At 40.1% G+C, this 26,270-nt stretch overlaps 1 protein-coding gene across 5 annotated transcripts in view; it reads left to right on the top strand.

Moving 5' to 3' along the window:
* The window catches only part of LOC111045476, an 853,815-nt gene that overhangs the window by 723,078 nt on the left and 104,467 nt on the right, over positions 1-26,270 (top strand). For all 5 annotated transcript variants that reach the window (XM_039441688.1, XM_039441687.1, XM_039441689.1 and 2 more), the window contains exon 3: positions 16,227-16,431. In XM_039441688.1, the coding sequence (XP_039297622.1) occupies positions 16,227-16,431 (205 nt within the window). The remainder of the gene's footprint in view (positions 1-16,226; positions 16,432-26,270) is intronic.

Here is a 26,270-nt window from a genome sequence, read left to right as displayed (position 1 = left end):
TCCTTCTCAATGCACAGTTCGGAATGTACCTTGCATGTTCTATTGCTGGTATGTCACTTTTTTCCCATTTTCTCAAATAAATTGAACAAAATATACAGCGCACAATGTCTGGTACACATGTGAATATGAATCCCTCTTTAGCCATGTTTTCTGCTGACAAATGCTGAGAAGATTTTGTTCATCTTTTAACAAAAGTTAATAATCTTAATCTTTCATACAACATTATCTGATCCTGAGATAACATTTTCACACAGCATTCTTCTACCAATGCTAATTCACAACTGGTTTAAAAACATGCAGTTGTACTCTATCACTCTAATTCTATATCATCCTGATCGTTATTCTTTTGTTTTTCATATAGGTAAGAAATCACCTTGCTATGCTTTCAACGAAGACTGTTTCAACAAGGCCCACTCTACCACCTCATGTCACATCACCAGTCTTTGACAGCATCCAAATCTTCTCTCAATAAGTCTGTATGACGTCATTTCTCAACTTTCTTACTATAAATACCACTGCATTGATCTGCATTCGTTCAGTTTGATAGTGTCAACGGTGTAGTAAACATGGATACTTCTAAGGTGTTTAATGTGTCTATGCTCTGTGGTAATAAAATCGAGCCTACCAATGAGTGGTTTGGTTTGTGGCTTCTATCAGAAAACTTGTGTGATGACAACCTTGTGACAGACATTGGAAATATTGATTACACTGCTGGGGAAGAACTGTTTGTGCAGGATGACTCAAATCTTGTGCCTATTACAGAACCTTTTTGTGACAATATAATGCTTGTGAAAATCTGTACTTTGGATGATTGTGAGGCTATGAATAAGAGACGCTTTGTTCTAAAAAAGGATATATGTGGTGCATTCAACTCATATTTAAGAGGCAAATTCTCTAATATGCTGTCAGCTAAACATGGAGTCAAAGCAGAGCTGGCTTACCTATTGGACAGTGGAAGTGATATGTGTCAAAAGATTCTACAAGTGCTTGGCAAAGATAATTACAACGAGGTGAAACAAAAATACCAATTAACCAGTAGGGATACCTTACAAAGTGGAGCTTGCAGATTTCTCAATTGCTACATTGATGGAAGAGCTACCGAGATTATTGGAGCAGCTGAGAAAGGAGCATTTCTATCTACTAGACTTGGACATAACACAGGACTCTGCTGGAATATTCAACAAGAATGGGATATGTGACTTTCTAACTACAAATCATCGTTTCTGCTTACAAGGAGAATATAAAGAAGACTATAATGTGATAGTAGAAAACAATAAAACTGTTGGGATTGATTGCTTGACTTGGGTTAATAGTAATGTGAGGGTGAAAATTTATAATAAGTTTGTATGTCAAATAACAAGCTCTGGTGCAAATAAGCAGTTAGGTAACCATATTGAAGACTTTATTGACTGTCCAGATTCAAGATTACGGGAAACTTTCACCTCTGCTGCAGGCAAAATGCATGGTTTTAAACATTTGGAAGCTACATTCTATAACTACAGTTCAACAAATAGAGACAATAGCAAAACCTTTGACCCTATTCAGGATAGCTTGTCACTTTTGAATGATAGTAGAAATTATTTCCAAAATGCTTCAATTTATTCTGTGTGCTTGGCTAAAATGTGGAGAAAACTGACAGATAATTTGAAAAATAGTTGTTGTCTGGTCTATAATGATCTTCTACAGTATGTTTACTGGGGTAATAGCAATGGCAAGAAATTGACTGGAGTACAAGTAAAGCTCCCCACTGACCCACAACATAGAGATAAAATAATTTCTTATGTTATTTCTGCATTCAGTTTCAATTTACTACCTATCAATTATGTAGAAATTTTTGAGGATCCATCAAACAAAAATAATATCAGTTTCTCACAAAAGTGCTATATTAAGAGTGGTGAGACATATTTCTCCAAGTCAACCACAGTTTTCTCTACCATATCCAAAGTTGTTGACCTAGATGAGTTGGGCCTTGTAGCAACAGGTAACTTGATACCACAAGTCTTAAGAAAACGAGCAAACATAACCTGTAAGCATCTCCTATACCCTGTTAAAGAGATACACCCATTGTCTCCTATCACAGTGCTATCACCCAAGAAGCGTAAGCTGGAACTGGATGAAATTGATCTAAAACGGAGGAAAATTTATTTTTTTGAAGCCACACAGTCATTTAGGGAACAGCATAAGCAGCTAGAAGAATTTGAGAAAGAAATCGAAAATTTGAGAGAGGAACTTGAGCCATATTTCCATTCACATTGGCAAAATTTTGATCTAAGTGGAATGTACAATGTGACTGCATTTACTGTGAATGATACTGGGAAATTCCCATATGTAGGTGTACTAGGTGAGAAAGATGGTTTGAAAAACGTTTACTTTGTAAAGGGGTACCATAAGAATATTTTTATTAAAGCATACAAAGCTATCGAAACCCTTAAGAAAGAGGGTTATTTTGTAATCCCTTACACTGACAAAAAAAGAAATAATTTGTCTACCAAGGGAAGAGAAAATTTGTGTAATTACAGTCAAAGGTATGTCAAGCTATTATGGTCATACATTTCCTAGAATAGAATCACTTAAGTTTCTGCCAGATGTTTGGAAAAACTTTGAAGACACTCCCTTCACACAAAAAGAAGTGGAGCAGTATAATAACATCACAATGCTGGAAATTAAAGGTAAAGTGAAAGTAGGGGATTGCAGAAGATTAGAGAATCTACAAGAAGGAACAGAATTGGTCATTATTGAAATAAAAGAAGTGTACAATAGAAACAAGACTCGGTATATTCTACAGTTTGAAAACCTGGAAGCATTGTATGTGTCAAACTATTGGTTAGAGGAAGAATTTGAAAATCCAAACATAGATTTGAATTATAAAATTAGAATCAAGCTAGATGTTTTAAAATATACACCAAGTAGGAATAAGGAAAGAGTTACTTTCTGTATTTGATTGGGCCATGGATATGCTTTGATGTATGTATAATAATTTAAAAATAAAGAAAATTATTGTGACATTTAGTGTTGACATTGACCTCTCCCCCTTCTCCGCATTCCTCTCTCATTTTTTCTTTCCTGCTAAACGAGTGGAGGAGGAGGAGGAGGAGGAGGAGGAGGAGGAGGAGGAGGAGGAGGATGAGGAGGACGAGGAGGAGGAGTAAATCACTGATTGAACGTTGTGAACACATTGAAAAATTCAATATGATGAGATCCTATAATCACTCCATGTATCAGATTGAATGTGCAAAAATCTGCTTGAGTCCTTATGACAACAAGAGATACATTGCAGAGAACGGTGTGGACACTTTGCCTTTTGGACATTATAGAGTGCCAACAATGCTCTAACTGATTGCTCAGTATGTCCCGTGACGATCATCCAACACCACTAATTTTGATTTCCTGTTGTAAATATGAATATTATTAGATCTAAGATAGCGTTAGAACTTCATAGCGTGCCACGTGTCAACTATCCCACTTGCAAATATGAGTTGAAAAGTGAAAAAGACTTGCTTCAAGCCGATCTCATTGAGATGAGCAGTTTATCACGTTTTAATAAAGGTTATAGGTATATCTTAGTTGTTATTAATTGTTTTTCAAAATTTGCATATTGTGTACCATTAAAAGGCAAGTCAAGTCAATCTGTATTTGATGCACTCAAACCAATTATTTCTAAAAATAAGGGAGTTGGGTTGTTCCAATCAGATCAGGGAACAGAATTCTTTAATTCAAAAGTTAAAGTGTTATTAGATAGATACAGTATTAAACATTACCATGTTTTCAGTGATAAGAAAGCTTCCATAGTTAAAAGGTTTAATAGAGCAATTAAAGCGAAAATTTATAGATATTTAACTGAATGTGGAACCAAAAACTGGATAAGCCAGCTAGACAGTTTGGTTCAAAATTATAATGCAACAATGCACACTTCAATTAGAATGAAACCTAAAGATGTGCGCAAGGAAGATCGTAATCATGTTTTAATGTCTTTGAATTCTGCATTCAATAGACAATATAAATTGAAAAATTCAAAACCAAAATTTGAGCTAGGAAATGTTGTACGAATCTCAAAGAAAAGGGTTCCTTTCGATGAATCTTATAACATAAATTGGAGCACAGAGTATTCTGTGATTCATTCTATATTCCCTTCTCAACCTGTAACGTACAGCTTGCAAGATCTAAATGGAGAAGTAATTAGTGGTAGGTTTTATGGAGAAGAAATTGAAAAAACACAATCAAACAAATCGGAGAGACAAGTATACCTGATTGAAAAAATATTAAAGCATGATAAAAAAGGATTGCTTGTTAAGTAGATTGGATTTTCAACACCCAGTTATATTAGTGGAAGTCAACAATTAGATGAAAATTAATCTATTATAATATCATGTTGTAATACATTGCATTTACTGTAAATGTCACGAAGATTTGGTGTAAATATAATAAATCCTTATCAAAAAATGTTTCTCAGCTTCATTTCAATCTGTAGTTTCATTTTCGTAATTTGCTTTAGATAATCTTTGAGCAAGCCATAGATAAGGAGAAGCAGACCATATGCATTCTCATAAAGAGGGTGCGGGAGAGAGAGGGAACGATATATTGAAGTGAGAAACTTATATCAGTTTGCTAGTGCATTGCTGTGAAAGGGGGAGTGACAGCGAGCACGTGTCGACCGCATTCCAATGTGATAAGCCATACAAACCCACACTCTGAGAGCCATGTGGTGACTGACACACCCCTTTTGATAACAACAACATGAAAAATTATTAGTTCCTCATCAGATCACACACTGTACATGTGTCTGAAATGAGTAATATCCCGATAGTGAATTTCAACAAGATTATAAGACAGAAAGAAATCCCAGAATGGTGTAAAAACGGTAAGTTGTTACCTCATAATGCAAGGATACTTATAATAGGGTCTTCAGGGTGTGGTAAGACCAATTTGCTATTCAATTTAATTTTTTCAAAGAATGGGTTGAGATTTAAAACTATATACTTGCATACCAAGAGTGAGTATCAAGATAAATATATTTTTTCTAAAAACGTTTTTTCCAACGTGAAGGATATTTAATTCCATATAAACAACAATTCTGAATCTATACCACATCTGAACAAAATATCAGAATATTCTTTAGTTATATTTGACGATTTACAACTTAATCATGTACCTCAAATAAGAGAATATTTTACAATGGGCCGACATCGTAATATTGACACAGCATATTTGATTCAGATTTATGGAGCTATGCAGAAACATTCTACTAGGGACAATGCAAATATGATTATAATCTTCAAGATAGATTTATTGAGTCTCAAATTAATTCACAGAGATCATGTTGGAGGAGATATTCCTTATGAAGATTTCAGTAAACTTTGCCATAAAGTTTGGAATTGTAAACCTCATAATTTTGTAACTATTATGACTGAGTGCGGAATTAATAGTGGTGAGTACCGAGATTCACTCGATACATTTCTTACCATTCAGTAGAGATTAATTCTTTGTACAGTCATGTTTTCTAAAACACACAGGAGGAAACTGAATAGAAAGAGCGTCGGTTCAATCAATAAGATTAAGAAATTGAGAAAAGTAATCAGTGACAAGCATAAAAGCTTACTTAATTTTGAAAAACGATCGGAGGAATACAATAGGAATACGCTCTCACCGTTGATAGAGCCCATAATTGAACTGGGTGAAACCAAATCTAGTTTCCACTCTAATCATGGTTTTACACCAAAAAAGGAAGAAGTAAAAGAGGAAGAAGAGAGCATGGAGATTGATGATGAGGAGGAGGGGGAGTCGAGTTATAATAGAAGCTATGGGGGTTCAACAGAGAATCTTTTAAGCTCAACTGAATTTGAAAACAGTTTACTTGGTTCTAGTAAAAATGATGAGGTGTTGGCACAATACCTGAAAACGTTTCATGCAGAAAAATTGAATAATTCAATTAGTTATGGAATTTCATATGATTCTAACGATGATGTGTATTATATTGGAGATCAGCAAGTAATATTCGATAACAGTTATATAGATATTTATAATGAGAGGTTTCGTATAACACATGGTTTACTTGAGTTATTATTCAGTTCAAGGCCAAATTCGAATCTTTATAATCAGAGATATCTGGATAAGTATAAAAAAATCTTAACACTTACAGGCATACATCTAGATCAAAGAGGGTATGTTAAACGTAATCAGGGAATTGAATTGCAAATGATTTAGAAATTATTTTCCAGTAAAAAAATTAGTAAAAAGAAGGGATGGGGTTTATTGAAATTTGCAAAAAATAATTCTCATGATAGAATTTATCAATACTTTGATAATTTTGACAAATTAGTGGAAAGATTAAATTTACTCTATTCCTCAAAAGCTTCTGGCAACACTGGACATGATGTTGAGATCGCGTCTATAATTGCAGAGCTAAAAGAAGCAAAACTAATTGTTAAGTGTTACGATGACTTTGCATCGATTTGGTCGGATTGATGCACCTAGTAGTGCTAATCTTAAGTACGATATTGACTCGATAACACAGAAAATAATTGAATTGATAAATCAGCAAGGAATCAGCAAAGCTGTGAAATTTTATTTAGATTCACAAATAACCAATCTCATTTCAGAAAATACTAAGAATACTGGTGTGAGCATAATTGAAAGAGAACATATTCTTTCATTGTAAGTTCATTACAAAATTTTAGTGCTAATATTGATAAAGCTATTGCAGAGAGAACTCTAACTCTAGAATCCGCTCTAGCAGAAGTGAAAACTTCAACAGACAGCTTTTCATCCCAGTTGATCAGTATTAACAACGATAAAGTTGATAAAGGTTATTTAGATTTGAAATTAAAAGCCATATCAGATAAAATAAGGAATTTGAAGGTCTTGGACAGTAACTACCTCAATACTAAATTAAAACTGCTTAGTACAGAAATTTTCACCAAAGTAAATGAAACACAGCCATCGCCAATTGATAAACAATATTTAGAATCTACTTTGCAGAAATTGAGTAGTTCTTTATTAACAAAGGAAGAGTTTGAAAAACGATTATCTGAAATGGCGAGTGCAATAAAAGCTAATATTATGGATGGTATTGAACAATTTATTACAAAAAATGCTATTGCTACTCTGATTAATCAAATTGCAGACAAGTATGCAACTAAAAATGATATAGGAGATTTTATTAAGAAAAACGAGATGGAAGTTGCTGTGGAAAGCATTCGTGATGAATTAGCTGAGGCAATTAAAAATTCGGAAGAGGGGTCTGTTATGAGACTGCAATGTTTGGCTGCATTCATAGATTATCTTAATTTATCCATCCATAAGATAGCTTATGATATCGTCAGTGGGTATGCACATGATAGTTTTAATATGAATTGGATAGAAGGTAAGCAACATAACCTTTCCGAAAATCAGGTTGCAGAAATGATAACAACAAAAATGGGCCCAGCCCAATATAAAGGCTTTGTATTGTCTCCGAAAACATAAAATCTTGTGAGAGGATAATACTTGGCATATGAGGGAGGAATTTGGATTTGGAGTACAGTGAACTTTAACTTTCTTAAGCTAACACAAACACATACTATGAAAACTACAAACACAAACACTATGAGGTTTTCTTGCTAACACAAACACATGCTACTTCAAGATGATAAATCAGACTATACATTTTTTTCATGAGTGTATGATTAAATGTAACAGTTTTTTTTATGTAGGAGTTATATGAAGGCGTACACTCTTATCTATAGAATTTGGGAAGGGGGGAACATTCAGTCACAGGGGGCGTATCACACACATCATTTCTCTGGGGAAACATTCAGCAAGAGGGGGGCATAGCACGCACGACACTTCTCCCTGAACAGTTGAGCTGATAAGTTCACAATGTCTCACTATTTTGATTGGAGAAGTTTCAATGAGTTCTCTGTAGAAGCAAATCCACTAGCCGATTGGAGTTATTAATTTTATCCTTTTGATTGGTTCGTAGTAACGAAGGTAACATTTGCCGATAATGGCAAAATTCACCTTAAAATTATCGATATTGATAGTGAAGGTGACTTTAAACACACTATTAAGTTACCAAAAGAATATTCAGTGGTTTTGAATGAGGATAACGTCAAAAGTTTTAATTCTCGTTCATGGGAATTGGATGTGAGTGGGAATCGCATATTCTTAAGAGAGTATTTAGATACCACCCCACCAGAGTGAAATAGGTCTGAGAATATGTAAGTATTTTTAGATATGCTAGCTCATTCCAATTATACTTACATATTGTCGGAGAAAACACTTTAACAATAACAACTGGGATGCTTATATTGGGATACAGCAAAAGAGCTCAATTTTTTACACATGCATAATATTGATAAACAGTTTGATTGAACTCTTGACTGTCAGTTGGAAACAAAGCATAATATGGATATTATAGAACTTGGATTATTGTAGAGATATGGATTCACTTTAATCTGACAGTATAGCAATAGATTATTAAGCAATAGATGTAGAGAGAGAGAGAGAGAGAGAGAGAGAGAGAGAGAGGGAATTTCTCAATTCACTTTAATCTGTCAGTAAAGCATTAGATGTAGAGAGAGAGTGAGATAATTTTTCCCTCAAAGGGAAATTATTTTTTCCCTCACTCGATAATCGATATCCACCCCCCCCTCATCAATACTGAGAAAGGGAAAGGGAAAATCTATTTGTGAGAGAGTGGTGTGGGAGGGGGAAAATCCATTTTTAGAACACCCCCCACCGTCTTGGGGGAGGGGGAAGGGCGGGGGATGTGGGATTGGAGAGATGAGAGAGGGGGTTGGTGGGATGGGAGAGGGGTGGAAGGGGGGAGGGAAATTTCTAGCAAAAAAGCTTCCTTAAAGTCTCAGAATGTAACTACTGCAGCTGACAAACAGTATCGTTTCGTCTGGGTAAACAACGACAAGATTCTGGTGAAGAAGGATGAGGGTAGGAACAATAAAACTTTTGTCATAGACGATACAGCGGACCTGCAAAAACTGTAAAATATTTTGAGCTGCTTGTAACTCATACGTTTTTTAATTTTTACCCCTTTTTATGACAAATATACAAGATTTATTTGCATTATATGATTCTGGAAATGATACAACTAAAGTATAAGAAGATAATATCAATTATTCACCACAGCGCGATGAGAGAGAGATTCATTTTTTAAATATATATTCAATGAATATCCGTAGCTTAGGTAGAAACTTTGATGAATTCATATGCACTCTTGAAAACTCTAAAACTAAGCATGACATTATATTACTAACGGAGACCTGGTGTAATGTGAACAGACCTTTTATGTCTTGGTTGAATGAAAATACACTCACACTCAATCATAAAAAGAGTACATATATAACTTTTTCACCAAATGCTAGGACTCAGCCTATAAATCTGATCTTGAAGTTGCATTCTCCTTCCTGCAGTCTGCCTGCATCAACCCCTTGCCAGTGTGCAGTACTGGATAAAACAGACTCTGCCAAGTACCTTGGGATTATTATTGATTCACATCTTAGATGGAACTGTCAAATTGATGACAAATGTAAAAAGCTAAAATATTTGATATATAGATTTCACAGAATTAGTTTGATTAATGGTAAAAGTATTTCAAAGTTGCTTTATACTGCTTACTTTCAATCAATCTTGCAGTATGGTCTACTGGCGTGGGGTGGTGCGGCGGGTTGTCACATAGGTAGGTGGTTTGTGGTGCAAAAGCATATTATGAGAGCAGCGTTGGGTAAGCCCAGACTCTACCCAAGCTCAGAGTTATTTAGAGAATTTGATGTTCTGACTCTAAGACAGCTATATATTAAAAGTCTAATTCAGTATGTGGATAAAAATAAAATTCAACATGATATCCGTGAAACCCCATACAACCTAAGAAATTTGACAGTGGTCCAAAACAGAGTTGACCTGAATGTTTGTCAATATCAATTCAATTACAGAGTTAATAGATTAATAAATGAATCGTTGATTGCAAAAACAACCCAAGTCCAGAAAGACCTATTTTTCAGGAATCAATAAAAACATTTTTATTTCTGAATGAGTAATGATACACTAATTGTGATTTTTTATGTACCTCCAACAACATTTGAAATGAGTCTGTGATATCAGAACCAAGTTTCTATATTCACATATTTAGAAAAAAAATCTTTTATGTGATGGACTTAGGTTGTTTTCACAATCACTGATGATATTTCACAATTTAAATAAGTCACTCAACTCGGTTTATGTTTCTGCATTTATTTCTGGATCATTATTTGACAGGTAATTGTTTTGATGAAAATTTAGCTAAAAATTGTTTTTAATTCAACTTATCTACCCTAACTCTTCTCAAATTAAGAACACTCACTAATCATCACAATCTTCAGTACTGTTAGTACGCCACTGTAAGATCTCATTCCAGAAATGTTCCTTCTCTTCATCTGGAACATAGTGAACACACTTTATGATATCATTCATTTTTTTCTCATTAATTGGAAGTTCCTCCATATAGGCTCTACTAGATGGCAAAACCACATTGATGTTCCCTCTCAATTTCATCGGAAATGTATGAATTGATAGTCCACCGATGTATTCGCGAGCAGTCACTACACCTGGCCATTGTCGTATTTGAAATGATGAAATTTTGAAATAGTAAAAGCTTACTCTCATATTTCGTGTGATATTACGTTTCTGAGTCTCCAATGACAAGCAATTCTTTACGTAGAACTTGGACCACCAAGATTTGAAATCGATAATGTCTCTAGATTCGACTAAGTGAACAATAAAATCTAGTTTCTCACTGGACTCTACTATTCCTTCAACCAGTTGTTTTATTGTATAAATCCTATCTATTTTCTTAAGATGTCTTTTTATTACCCCAAAAACCCTATCGCAGGGGAGAAAGGAATGTCCTCTAATGGGGAAATAATGTTCAATAGACAAAAATCTTCTGGTTTCAACAAGGGCCAAGCACAATCGTACCATGATTTGATTTTTGTTCTGTCCTGGACTGAAAAGAATAAGGTTTTTGCAGTTATCATCAACGTATTCCTTACTATATTCCATTAAAAAAGAGCATACATCATTCGGCCCCTTCTTCGTGATTTCCTTCATGATAAACAAACAAAACAGGTTGCTCTGTTTTCATATTATAAACACAAAAAACTGAGACTGTTAATTTTCTTGAATAAAATAAGTCCTGAACAGGTATTTTTGGCATGTTGACATTCTGCATAAAATCGAAGCACAAAGCTACTGAGTAACTTTTTTCTTTGCAAATTTTCTTAGCATTCTCAAGAGAAGCATAACATTTTTTCGCTTTTCTTCTGTGCACTGTCAGTTCTGCTTCAGCTACTCGTTTGGCAACATCATTAAGAGATTTTGATTTTATTTTCACTGATAGCTGTTCACACTCGCAGCAAGTATCAACTTGTGGGCGACCAAAGGTCAAATTGAAGTTTTCTTTGAAAATGTTATTATAATACTCGTATCTAATAATAGATTCTGGATAAGATATTTTGAAAAGATCATACATTTTTTTTACAGTTAGTTCACTATCAAGATAATGAATGTTTTTCCCAGAATAGTGGCTTTCCTCCACTGGGAACGAAGATATGTGGTTGTGAACAAGAAGAATTTGTTCACCAGAAATTGCGTTAATACTTGTCTGTTTGCCTCTTTTGTCCTCTGGAATTTTTCCTTCACATAGTAGACGTCTTATTCGTTTGACCCTTTCATTAGTAATGGCATATAAACTAAAAAAAGCTTGCCGACAAACCTTTATTCTCATATCCCCAACCATAGCATGATAAATGAAACTTTTATCACGTTCATTGCTATTATTATTCTTTCTTTTTCGATGACGTTCTACATCATGACACTCAATCAATCCCTGCAAGAATAAGTCTTGTTGATTTTTTGTTGGTATATCCAGAAAATTAGTAATAATGTCCAACTGATTGTCTCTTGATAAGAATATAGATTCGAAACATTTCAAACTACATGAGCAAGATTCACTGGTTTTCTTGGCTGGCACTAGCTTACCTACATGATTGATATGTTCGATTCCTTGCAATTTCGCTTTTTTTATGACGTTCCTCTTGTAGTTATCCGAGTTATTTCTTCTTTTTTTCGGTTCCCGTGAGGTGTTTTCAGCTTCCAAATTCATTTTTCACAAAAACAAATCACAGATCACAAACTAACCTCAAAATGCTGACACTGAACTTGTACTTGTGATCCACTGGCTGACTGTTGAAGTGTTGACGTGTCACTGGTCAGGTTAGCCAACAATGATGTAAAAACAACCCAAGTTCTGGACTTGGGTTGTTTTTACACTCAGCTGTTTTCGAGTGCATTGAGTTGGCAATGTTCTGACAGTGCTAGATGGTTGTTTTTACGCTCAATCAATGAGTCCATCCTATTTACATGGGAAAACAATCAAAATGGCCGAAAATTGGACTTGGTTTGTTTTTGCAATCAGCGATTCATTAATGTTGTGCCTAGTAGAATTATTAAAATAAGCTGTAAGAAACATAACTCAAAGGAAGTGGATAATTGGATAAAAACAAATGATCTTATTGTATGGTGATCTGAGTTTGTCAGGTACCTATTTCTTGTCTACCGATTTTTTAAGAGTAGTGGAGGATTTCCGTTGTGTTTCTGTATTGAACTTACTTAATTTTCAAAACTCAATATTTCATTTTATAGTTTGTATATTTCTGCCTGTCTGAAGTGTTCTCATAACTATGTCTTATTCTATTTGTAGGAATACTTAATAATGTAGAAAAATATAAGTTATATATATATAATATAAGTGAATATATAAATGTTGAAATATATTTCACATAAGAAAAATAATCAAAATAGTTTATGCATTGTTTTTGCTTAGAATAGTTCGCCTTCTTGCTGCTTTGTTGTGATCAGAATTTATATAGACTCCTTCCTGCACTCAGGTTTTTACCTTTGCAGGGAGATATTTCTTCATAGACATATGTAATATTTCTGTTTCTGTGAATGTATTTTTTTGAGGAAATAAATAAATTTGAATTTGAATTTGAATTTGAATGTATAGTATACCAGGGTATGAAGTGGTGGATAAGAACTCTATTCTCAATAAGTGTGATGGCCTATGCATATATATAAAGGACTCAAGTTCTGATGTTTGAGATTGTAATTCTGTTTGCATTAACGTTGTAACACCTAGTGGTGAAGGCTTGAAAATTATAGGAATATATGGATCTCCAAATGGAAATGTATCAAACTTTTTGGCGAGTATGGATGAGTATTTGAGTACTTTTCCTGAAGATGTTGATGTTTGTTTGGCAGGAGATAAAAATCGAAACTTATGTTCAAATGATAAAATGGATGATGAAATTTAGATTTAATGAACCGAAAGTGATATAAACCTTATATTACCGGGTACACAAGGGTAACAGAGAATTCTAAAACATGCCTAGATCACATTTTTCTTAAAAGTTCTGATAAAATGATCAAATATGAAAACGGAAATATTTCAAAAACGAATATAACTGATCACTTTTCTGTTTCACTCAATTTAGGATATATAGGTAACATAAACAAAATAAAAAGTGAAACAAATTCTTACATAGAAATAGATTACAACAGACTTAAAGAACTACTGTTGCAAGACAACTTGTTTTCCGAATTCAAGGATGATAATCGCAATGTTAATCTGATGGTAACATCGTTTGTTGTTACACTAAATGAATTCATTGATGCATCCTCTAGGGAGATAACAATAGAGAGATGCAACTCTCACCAGCGGGCAAAGATTTTCTTCTTGCTGGTGATGCCCAGAGTTTATACGGTATTTTATTCAAGTATATGTATGAGTAATTATGTTTATTTAATTATATTTCCAATGATATGTCATACTATAGAGAGTTTGTAATATGTTTTGAATATTCTAATTGGCAATAAATGAAATTGAAATTGAATTTAAATCATCATTTATCAGTGAAATCCGTAAAATAGATGTTCGTTCAAGTCACATTGATGATGATTGCCCTGATGGATAGTAGGAATTATTCACTAAGCGAAAACATTATTTAAACGACGGGCTAATCACACAATATAAATATTGAAAATGGTGAGATGTTAGTTAAGCTACCTTACCATTTGACAAAGTTGTAATTTTCGATAAATTCTCTGAACAGAAGAAACTTCCAAATTTCAATTAACGAAATCCGGTTTGTTAAATACTTTCTCGAAGTCTCTGAGAACTTTGGGTCTCGTTCAATGGAGAAGACTATGAATGCACCATCTTTTTCAAGCTTCTCCCTTCCATTCAGGGTCAATTTTTTTGGGTAACAACAGATTCATTCAGCCTTTCACACTCAATACGTCAGATTGGTCGATTCAATTGAAAAAATACTTCTAAAACTCTCTCTAGTTGAGTTTCCAGATAAAACGTCCAACTGAAGAGCTGGCCGCTTCGTTCAACTTGATAATCACCGAAAGATTGTGATAAATTGGATTCACGGTGGAAGAAATCTTGAAATAATTATTTGGCTTCCACTATTATAAGAATTATGCCTATGAATATCGTCTCCTTCATTATCTCAAGCATAGAGTTTCAACGCCCTTTCAATCATGAGATCATATTGCGATCCTAATCAATATTCAAATCAATCATCATTATACTTTAAACTGTTGCATATCCATGGTAGATGGTGAATGTGTAGAAGTGATATATATATATATATATATATATATATATATATATATATATATATATATATATATATATATGTATATATATTCATAACAATAAATTATAATCCTCCAAAGTACTGGAACTTTAACTTTACAAGACTCTTACAAACTCTACGACTATATAAAACTGTCATCAGAAGTAGAATTCCATTGGATTTCTATTTTTGAATTTATAGAACAGTCTTCAAAGGAACTAATCATAGTTTTGTGTGTATGTTCGTCAATAACTACTTTCAAATACTCATATCAATCAACTTCAAATTTTCTACACCATATTCTTCGAAACATTATTGCTTGAAAATCGAGCGCGTTAGACAATTAAACCGACTAAATCCTTCATCTTTTATAAGACGAGAAAGGATTCATGCTCAATATAATCATCATTCCCTATGAATCATGTATGCTACTGATAGAATCAATGAACGGGAGAGGAAGATAGTATGAGGAGAATCATGTGTCATTGTGAAACGATTCCAACCAGAGATATAAATGGAACATCTGAAAGAATATCAGCGGTCCTTCAGCCTGGCAGGCTAACTAGTATTCTAACTATATTTCACTTGAATTAATGCTGTCATTGAACTTCAATTTGTATTTACTATCTCAAAACACTCGCTTGAATCAACTAATTTGAATGAATTTGAATGTACTTGCTAATATTCTTCCATAATATCGGTTTTTAATCTGATTACATTGTAAATTTTGGTTTGATGCAACATAACCTACGTTATAAGGTGCATACAGACTTACACTCTGCTCCGCAATCGAATGTCACTCGAGCAGATCGATTAGATGATCGCAGGTCGAGCAAGAGCGGAACGCGAACAGAGCGTGTAACAGAGCGCATTACAGGCGCTTAAATTCTGATTTAATTATCAGAATTAAATAATGCAAAATTATAAAAAAAAATTAATAATTGGTTCTAGCATATTAGAAATTAGAAGAAAAAAGCCAAACTCCCAACCACGCCTTTCACCTTTCAAAACTTTGACAGACATAACCTTTTTTGTAATAAAACATCAATATAAATGGAACAAACACAATAATCATCATCAATTTATTATGTAAACAATAAACATAATGTATTATTAGGCTACTCAGCAATCCACTGGTCAAAATATTTTATTTAGTTTTGTCACCCAATCAGCTGGATTGAACGTTTCACATTTGTGAGGTTAGGTTATAGCGAAGTCAACAATATGATAAGCGCGCGATCATCCTTCCAACATATTTCAAACCACTAGCGAACCCTTGCGTAACATCTCGCGTAACATTCATGATCGGAGTTTGTGAGCGGAGCGTGTTCCAGGCGTGTATATCTGTACACACCTTTAGACATACTTCTATCAAAATTCGGAAAGGTAACAGTTTTGGGCTAGGCCTGTTGGTCCTTTTCCAATCATGTATTGATTCGTGTATTATGAAATGTAAATAAATACATAATATGAATGAGAATGATGTATACTATACATGGTTCAAGTCGAATGTTGTACATTCTTCATGATCTAATTCGAATGCTTTCTTTACAGGGAAAGTGAGATTCTCAGAATTACAACACGAGCCGAGAATTTACTTTGCTGCACCGTCCGGAGTATTGGTGGCGCGACTAAGGGCATCCCATCTCGATAATCCGACATACAAGATCTCGTATCGACTCCGTGGGGACAATATTCCGAACAGCGATGCCCAGTACTTCCAAATTAGCACAGACTCCGGAAACCTCACCACTAAAAGGTTTGCTTCCAGCTCAATTTCATTCTGTCTCAATGAACTTTTCCAGATCAACACATTTGCCTTGATTCTCGGCTTGCACATTTTTCACGTCTTATCGAGTGTAAACTATCCTCTACGTTATCAAGATTTGTGAAAATACTTGAAGACTAAAAATTTTGTAAATTGAAGAACTACAAGACTTAACCTATTTTGGACTATGTGTTATCTAAATTTGTGAGAGGAATAGCACAGGGTTACCTTATTTCTCCTCTCCTTATCATTTTGATGATGTACTTATTATACAAACCAATAAAGAATGAAGAGTTCAATTTGTACTAACCATCGATCTGACTTGTTAATCATCTATGCTCCAGTTCTGTTTACCTAATCATGATAATCATGTCAATCAAAGATAGCGTGAATTAATTCAAGTTAATAATATTATACCGTTACAGGTTTTTTGAATTATACTCTGTCCAAACTGGCATGAGCGCTGAAAGACTACGCTGACCCTAACTTCCCCACGCGCAAGCACACACGCCCGGCCAACCTGCCCCATTGATATAGAATACTACGTAGTATACAGGTAGACAGACCGTCCCTTTACTCACACACACAAAAGGAGACTGCGCTTGTGTGTGTGAGTAGTAGGAGGGTCGGCCTGATCCTTCAGAGCTCATGCCAATCTGGACAGAGTATAAATAATTTTCTATGTCCTTCTACTTATTCGATGATGGGGTCCATCAATTACAAATACTGCACTGCATTTTTTTAATTTATTTGCACTGAAGTTTTGAAATACTAGTGCTCACCATACAAATTAATATGACTGTTTGTCTAGTGAAACATTATGGTGAGATTCAATATTCATTTAATATATTAGCGCTACTTTCTGTGATGAAATAAAAGCCACTTTAGAAACATTAGAAGACGAGACTATCATTGTTACTGGCGATGTGAACATTGACCTGCTTAACTCCGATTTCAAAACCAATGAATATAGATTATGGCAAGCTTTGGCTTAAACTCCTATGTAAATGAACCAACACGTGTTCCATTCAACACTTGTTCTTGCATTGATCATATTTTCATCCGGTATTCCCAATTGAAATATAATTTCAATCCTTTTGCAAAAATTCAGAACAGTGGAATCACTGAACATTGTACACTGGAGTTGTATATGAATATTACCACGGGAAAGTTGAAATATAATAAGAAACTAAGCCCAGAATATAAAATAATCAACAAAGAGTTACTAAATAATAAGCTGGGAGAGGTGGATTGGTCTAGTGTCTATAATATTGATGACATAGAAACTTTGAGAAACTTTTGTACTTCTTCAATAGCTGTATCGAGGATTCTAGTAAAGTGAATTCTCGAAAAAAGAATCATTCTACACCCCAAAATAAACCCTGGTTAACTCCTCAGCTGCTGAGTAGTATAGAAACAAAAAATAATCTTCATAAAAATACATTATTATTACAACCTTATAATGGAAGCCTTATTAAGAAATACAGGAAACCTCGTGAAAAAATCAGAATTCAAAACTCCAAATGTATTTATTTTCAAAAAACCTTAACCAATTTGAGAGATGATATGAAAGAAGGCTGGAGAATTGTTAATATTCTGATCGGCGAAACAAAAACAAAAGAAGAAGTGAATCGAATAAAATCAATTACAGATGCATTGCTGAGTGAAAACATAGATATTGCAAATTAATTGAATAAACACTTTGTTGAAATTTCAAAGTAATACGCATCAAAAAACCAATACTACTCACACAAATCAAAAAACCCTTTAACAGAGCAGTCGCTCATCCTCATCTATGTGTTTCATGCCTGTATCGAGCCATGAAGTTGAAATTATTGTAAAATCTATGAAGTCGAGGAAAGCTCCTGGCTTTGACAATTTGAGAATTGATTTGATAAAAGATGTGGTTGATGAAATATCCTTCATCCTGTAACCTCCCTAGCGTTCGCTACCTTTCAGCCTGCTGCTCTGCTCTGCTCCCCACCCCACGCATCAACCAAATGGGTGGTTGACCCACCCACCACCAGGGTGCGCCTCAGTCGCCGCCACCCGTTCCTGCGTTTCTATTGGCCGAAGCACCGCCAGCCAATAGCAGCGCAGGTGAACTCGGGGACTGTGAATAAAAGGGGGCTACTCAGCTGCCCTCGATAGCACTTGCTCACTAGCAGACTTCCACTGAAGAGCCAGAAGAGACCACCAGCTGAGACCACTACCAGAGACCACTACCAGCCGAGACCACTACTGAGACCAGGAGCAGAGCAGCGAGCAGGCCAATGGGGGAACCACGGCGAGACTAACCGCAACCTGAGGTGTCTTCCTTGTCTACTACCCAGCGGATGCCTAGGAGGAACCGAGCCGGCCGCCGAATCCAGAAGAGGAGGGCCCTACGTTGGCTTCGCCAGGTGGAGGAGAGGCTGAGGCTGTACACCGCCGCGCCAGCTGCGCCCCAAGACTTAGCGCCCCAGCCTAACAACTGGTGCGCGGTTCTGGATGCGCGGGTTGGGTGCCGAACCGACATTGGAGTGTGTGCAGCGGAAGCCTACGACCCTGCCTGCCCAGGGTTTGACCGAAGGCCCCTTCTAAACGAGGAAGTGGTCGAGGAGGTCCTCCCGGCAGAGATTCGGCACGACCTCTGGCTAGTAGATCACCCGGTCAACCCTCTTCGTAGCCCGGGTAAACCAGAGTGAAGACTGCGAACCATTGACTTGAGCCCCTGTCGGCCTGCTCTCGCACCAGACAGACCTGCCCGGGACCCTCGCGCGGTGTGGTATTGCGCCAGTCAATGACTACTAAACATCAAGCCTGTCTTGGTCCCTTAAAGGGCCACCAGCAACAATCTTGGTCCCTTTTCAGGGCCACCAGCAACAAACTTGGCCCTTTTCTCGGCCATTTTTTTCAGACAGTGGTTTCAAACCCCTCGCTCGACCCGACTGACTAGCCCAATTGATGAACGAGCCACACCTTCCGCCATATCAATTATTGGCGCCTGCCAACATGGGGCCACTCACTGTATGGAGATACAGTAACCCGTTACCACTGTCAAAACTTTTTTTTCAAACAAAATGTCAACCTAAATTTTCAACTAAATGTATGTCTTAAATTTTTCATGTAAATATATGTCTTGAATTTTTCACACAAAAAATTCAAACTCATTTTCTTTCAAGAAAATGTGTCTCTGAATCTTTCAATTCAGAATACCTGTCTGGGAACAGGCAATTTCCCAGTGGCGCCCATAACACCTGAACATGGTAGCGACTAGAACCGGAGCCGGAGACAGTGGAGATATGACCACCGAAGATTCGATGCAGTCAACCAGCCAGCACACCGAGTCTACATTCGCCGGCTGGCCTGCACAGACCACCGGTCAAACCGACAGCAGCACGACGCAGCCGCCCGCTTCCACCAGCGAAACCAGGGCAAAGCAGCCACCCGCCTTCACCAGTGAGCCCGCTCGACCAACCACCCTGCAACCCAGCGCGCTGACCATCAACCTGCCTGCTCCACTGTCAACCTCCAGTCACGCCGCTACCGCAACCAGCAACATGGCCAACTTACCGGCTCCAGCCGTCAGCTACACTGGCAACCTCAGCCAGCTGACCAGCATAGCGACCCTGCTACCGTTCTTCCGCGGCAAGCTCCATGAAGACCCCTTCACCTTCATGCGACAGTGCACCGAGCTGCTACAGGGTCACCACATTCCCAGCTATACCTGGGTCATGCTTCTAATAGCGCAACTACAAGACAACGCCGCCGCCTGGTGGAGAGACTACGGAGAATTCGTCACCACCTGGGAACAGTTCCGTGACCGACTTCAGGCCCGTTTCTCGGGAGCCCATAAAATCGCAGCCGCTCACATGGAATTTCATGGCACCACCCACAAACCGAACCAGCCAGTGGAGCGATTCATCCATCAGAAGCTCCAACTACAGCAGCGCTTAGGAACCAACCTGGCTGAAGACGAGGTGATCATCGGTCAGCTGAGTTCCGAGCTTCGCACCCTAGTTCGAGCTGCTCGTCCTACGAACTATGAAGAGCTGATCATGATCACCAACGACCTGGAATCCGACCTCAACAGTCGACCAAAATATAAGCCGCCTCAACCTACGGCACCCGCAGGGCCACCCCATCGAGAGCCGCCGCCGAGGTTCAACTACAACCAGCTCCCTCAGTGTCATTACTGCCCGGCCAAGCATTTTCATCGCGACTGCCCAGAACTCGCGGAGAAACGGCAGGGAAACGGCGATACTGGAGAGACTCGGACTCCACCCCTCCAGCACGGAAAGTAGGAGTCCACTACACTAACGATGAGGTGCAAGACCCGCAGCGCCAGCCTCGCAGGTCACCACCCCAACTACAAGCGATAACCGTCACCGAACCGGCCAGCCAGTCATTCCTTGGTCATGCCACCGTGGATCCTGCCAGTGTCACCAAGCCTCCTTTCAACGTCACCGAAGACCCCTCGCTCTTCTCGGCTGACGGAGACTCTCCACAGTACCCAGCAGCCGCACCTCCATGGGCTATCAAGAATGACCCGTCACCCGGGTCACCATCTCACAACAGCAACCGCGTCCGGCACACCCTTGTGCGTCAACCACCCAGCTGTCACTCATGACCGTCTCACTCACAATGGATCGATCGCCTACCCGTCACGCCACCGTAGACCCTGCTAGCGTCGCTAAGTCTCCTTCCAATGTCACCAAAGACCCCTTGCTCTCCCCGGCCGATAGAGACTCTCCACAGCACCCAGCAGCCGCGCCTCTACTGGCCCGCGAGAGGACAGCATCACCAGCCGACAATGAGCGCATCATCGACCACCAGCCTGGGGAGGAACATGCAACTGTGACCCACACGCACCCGCCACCTACCGGGGTTGCTGTCATGGACGGAGTCACCAACACTGCCCTCGCCGCGGTCGACGACCAGGTCACCAACGCTGACCCAGCAACATTCAGCCACCAGGTCACCAACACTGCCCCAGCCGCAGTCAGCCACCAGGTCACCAACACCGACCCAGCCGCCATCAACCAGCCGGTCACCAACACTGCCCCAGCCGCAGTCAGCCACCAGGTCACCAACACTGCCCTGGCAGCAGTCACCAACAAGGTCACCAACACTGCCGCCCCAGTAGTCAACAACCACATCACCAGCCCTCCGCCCAGCCAAGCACCGAACCTAGCAGTGATCCAGATAGATGGACAGACTCTACCCCGGATCCCTGTCATCCTCGCGGGTAAACAACTACATGCTCTACTCGATTCAGCCGCAACGCACAACTTCATGAGAGCTGCCCACCTCGACCACGGTACACGGATCCAACCGCTGAAGCTACCTGTACTGCTGGCCAACCATCCCACTAGCTGCGAAACGGCCATACAAGGACATCTGGAACTCCAGATCCAACAGCACATTCAAAATATTCCCTTCCTGGGTCTACCTGACCTAAGCAAAGACATCATCTTGGGATGACCATGGTTTCGGGAGAATAAGGCAGTGCTTGACTTTGAGCAAGACAGGCTAATCTACGGCAAGACGCAGTGAGACACGATCTTCTGGATAGCGCAACCACCAGTCTCAGTAGAGATGGACACTCACCTGGTTGACAAGTTACTAGAAGACACACCCAGCGACCATCACCGACGGTTAACAGTATTACTGCAACAACACACAAAATTGTTCATGGAGCAGATGCCACCCTCCATCACCACGGCCGCCACCATGACAATTCAACTCAACAGCTCAGAAATATGCAGCCAGCGGCCTTACCAATACTCACGGGAGAAACTGCAAATTATTGAGTCCAAAGTTGCCGCCCTCAAGGAACGCAACCTGGTAGAAGCCAGTGATTTGCCTTACAACTCTCCAATCGTCGTTGTCCCCAAGAATGATGGCACATCACGGTTCTGCATCGATTACCGATGGCTGAATTCCATCACCGTTCCAGCCACGGCACCGCAGATGACCCTACAGGACGTCATTCGAAGCCTGGGAACTTCAAAAATATTCAGCTCACTCGACCTACGGATGGGATACTGGCAGGTACCACTTGCACCCCAGTCTCGACTTTACACAGCCTTCACCACTCCCTATGGCGAAAAGCTACAATTTAAGGTCATGCCTTTCGGCCTACAAAATGCACCCAGCTGCTTCCAATCCATGATGAACAAGGTACTGAGTGGATACGACGACAAGTTCTGCTACGCTTATCTCGACGACATCATTGTGTACTTGGATACCTGGGAAGAACACTTTCTCCACTTAGCCAAAGTGTTTGAACGGTTAAATCTATACAATCTCTCTGTCTCAGCAGCAAAATGCCAGATCGGCTGCAAGCAACTTGAATACCTCGGTCACATAATCACCTCCGAGGGCAACCAAGCAAAACCGCAGGCTATCCTAGCTGTGACTTCTGCCCAACCACCCACCACCAGAAAGAAACTGCAAGAATTTCTCGGAGTAGTCGGCTGGCTACGAGAATTTTTACCCAACGCCGCTGACATTTGTGCGCCTCTGTCTGAGCTACTTAGCGCAAAAACGCAATGAAAATGGTCACCAACAGAAGAGACAGCTTTCCGCCGCCTACAAGCATTGACCGCCAACATCCAACCACTCTGTCGACCAGATTTCTCCAAGACCTTCATCCTACAGACAGATGCCAGCAAGGTCGGTATAGGGGCTGTCCTATACCAAGAAATCAACAATGACCGTAAGGTGATCGCATACGCCAGTGCCAAGCTGAACCACACGGAACAACAGTATCACAGTAGCGAACAAGAGTGCCTTGCGGTTGTCTGGGCAATAAAGCGATATCGCCCTTACCTGGAAGGCAGGCCATTCATACTCCGTACCGACAATAAGGTGATTACCTGGTTACAAACTGCAAAGGACAGCCACGCCAGACTCACTCGATGGGCCCTGCTCCTACAAGAATTTGACTTCACCCTAGAACACTGCCCAGGTAAAGAGAATCAGCTCGCTGATGCACTGTCACGGCAACCCGACAACAAAAAAGTTGAGGAGACCAGTCAACAGCTAGAACGAACCATGCCTCCTGAAATCCTGCCAGTCACCAGTGAACCCGCTACGCTAGCAAGCATCGCAACCGAAACTGAACTGTTAGAAGAGATTTGGAAAGCACAGGCCACAGACGACCAGATCAACGCGCAGGTGCAACGATGAATGGAGATCGAACCCCGACCGTTGGAGGATCAACTGGGAACTGATCAAGTATTCCTCACCAGTTACCGCCTACACAACCGACTCTGGGAGAAGAAGACATGCAACGGTTGGCGAATAGTCTTACCGCCCAACTTTTGCACCCGGCTACTGTTCCGCTATCACGACGATGATCTAATGAGACATCCAGGCTATGCCGAAACCTACCGAAACATCGCTACATACTACACTTGGCCCGGTATGAAGGCACAGATAACTGCGTACGTACAAAATTGCCTGCTGTGTAGCTGCTCAAAAGCGTACAACCGGAATCACGAACCTATGCAACGACCGCGACGGTCTACTAGACCATGGGAAACCATATGTCTCGATCTGATGGGCCCCTACTCACTCTCCAAGCAAAGAAATCGATTCATATTGGTCATCACTGATTCTTTCTCCAGGTGGATAGAAGCCTACCCGCTGCCTCACGACGACGCCAACACGATTGGCCGCACAATGGATATGCACCTGTTTCCCAGATGGGAATACCCAAAAATCCTACTCTCCGACAATGGCACTCAGCTAACGGGGAAACTATGGAACGAACTCTGCCTCAAATGGGGAGTCTTACACAACACCATGCCAATTTATCACCCCCGAGCCAACCCTACCGAGAGAAGGAACCAGGAACTCAAGAAGGGACTACGGATCCGCCTACAAGAACAACACCAAGAATGGGAGAACCAACTACCATCTGTGCTATTCACCCTGCGAAATCGACAGAACACGGCAACAAGATACAGCCCCAGTCAAATCCTGTTTGGCCAAACCCTTCCACGGCCAGGGGAATGGAGCCACTGGCCCGAAAATCAACTCGAACCGCACAAAGACCATATTAACCAGCGTCTACACATGCTAACCGCAATCCAACGCGAAGCCGTGTCTAACCAAGAAAATTATCTCAATAGGAAAGGAGACCTGATAGCCGAGACACATCCTCGTTACCAGATCGGCGACCAGGTGCTCACATAGAATCATCAACTCTCAAACAAGGCTCAGAAATTCCACGCAGGCCTAGCACCCAGATGGAAGGGACCATATACGGTCGCCCACAACCAAGGAGCTGTCTACTGGATCACCCGTGACAACGAGTCCATCAAGGTGTACGAGACTCAACTACGCCCGGCTCCAACCACCAACCAGCAACATCTCTTGGAATAACAACCCACCTGTTGGGGGAGACCCTTCTGGTCTTATTTCTGTAATTATTGACCACAACCCACCTGTTGGGGGAGACCCTTCTGGTCTCACTTCTGTAAAATTATCGCCCAATGGCACTTTTGTATATTTTGTAAACATTGTATCTTGTTTTTGCAATCAATAAATTCTCGCCGTTGCTACCTCAAACGAGGGGGGGGGGGGAATTGATACCTCCCTCGCGTTCGCTACCTTTCAGCCTGCCGCTCTGCTCTGCTCCCCACGCCACTCATCAACCAAATGAGTGGTTGACCCACCCGCCACCAGGGTGCACCTCAGTCGCCGCCACCCATTCCTGCATTTCTATTGGCCGAAGCACCGCCGGCCAATAGCAGCGCAGGTGAACTCGGGGACTGTGAATAAAAGGGGGCTACTCAGCTACCCTCGATAGCACTTGCTCACTGCCGAGACCACTACCAGAGACCACTACCAGCCGAGACCACTACCGAGACCAGGAGCAGAGCAGCGAGCAGGCCAATGAGGGAACCACGGCGAGACTAACAGCAACCTGAGGTGTCTTCCTTGTCTACTACCCAGCGGATGCCTAGGAGGAACCGAGCCGGCCGCCGAATCCAGAAGAGGAGGGCCCTACGTCGGCTTCGCCAGGTGGAGGAGAGGCTGAGGCTGTACACCGCCGCGCCAGCTGCGCCCCAAGACTTAGCGCCCCAGCCTAACAACTGGCGCGCAGTTCTGGATGCGCGGGTTGGGTGCCGAACCGACATCGGAGTGTGTGCAGCGGAAGCCTACGACCCTGCCTGCCCGGGGTTTGACCGAAGGCCTCTTCTAAACGAGGAAGTGGTCGAGGAGGTCCTCCCGGCGGAGATTAGGCACGACCTCTGGCTAGTAGATCACCCGGTCAACCCTCTTCGTAGCCCGGGTGAACCAGAGTGGAGACTGCTAACCATTGACTTGAGCCCCTGCCGGCCTGCTCTAGCACCAGACGGACCTGCCCGGGACCCTCGCGCGGCGTGGTATCGCGCCAGTCGACGACTACTAAACATCTAGCCTGCCTTGGTCCCTTTTAGGGCCACCAGCAACAATCTTGGTCCCTTTTCAGGGCCACCAGCAACAAACTTGGCCCTTTTCAGGGCCACCAAAAGCCATTTTTTTTTCAGACAGTGGTAACAAACCACTCGCTCGACCCGACTGACTAGCCAAATTGATGAACGAGCCACACCTTCCGCCATATCAATCCTAAGTTATCTATTTAATCTTAGTATGACCTCAGGAAAATATCCCAATCAACTAAAAAATGTCATAATTGTTCTAATTTTCAAAAATAGGGATAGAGAAAACCCAAACAATTACAGACTGATAGCACTATTATCTGAGTTTGCTGAAATTCTGGAAAAACTAGTTCGTATCAGGTTGGTAAATATTTTAACAAAACAATGTTTTTATAGTAAGAACCAGTTTGG

This window comes from Nilaparvata lugens, chromosome X, assembly GCF_014356525.2.
Source record: "Nilaparvata lugens isolate BPH chromosome X, ASM1435652v1, whole genome shotgun sequence".
NCBI lineage: Eukaryota > Metazoa > Arthropoda > Insecta > Hemiptera > Delphacidae > Nilaparvata > Nilaparvata lugens.
The sequence above is the reverse complement of the archived record's forward strand: the minus strand, read 5'-3'. Positions and strand labels throughout refer to the sequence as shown.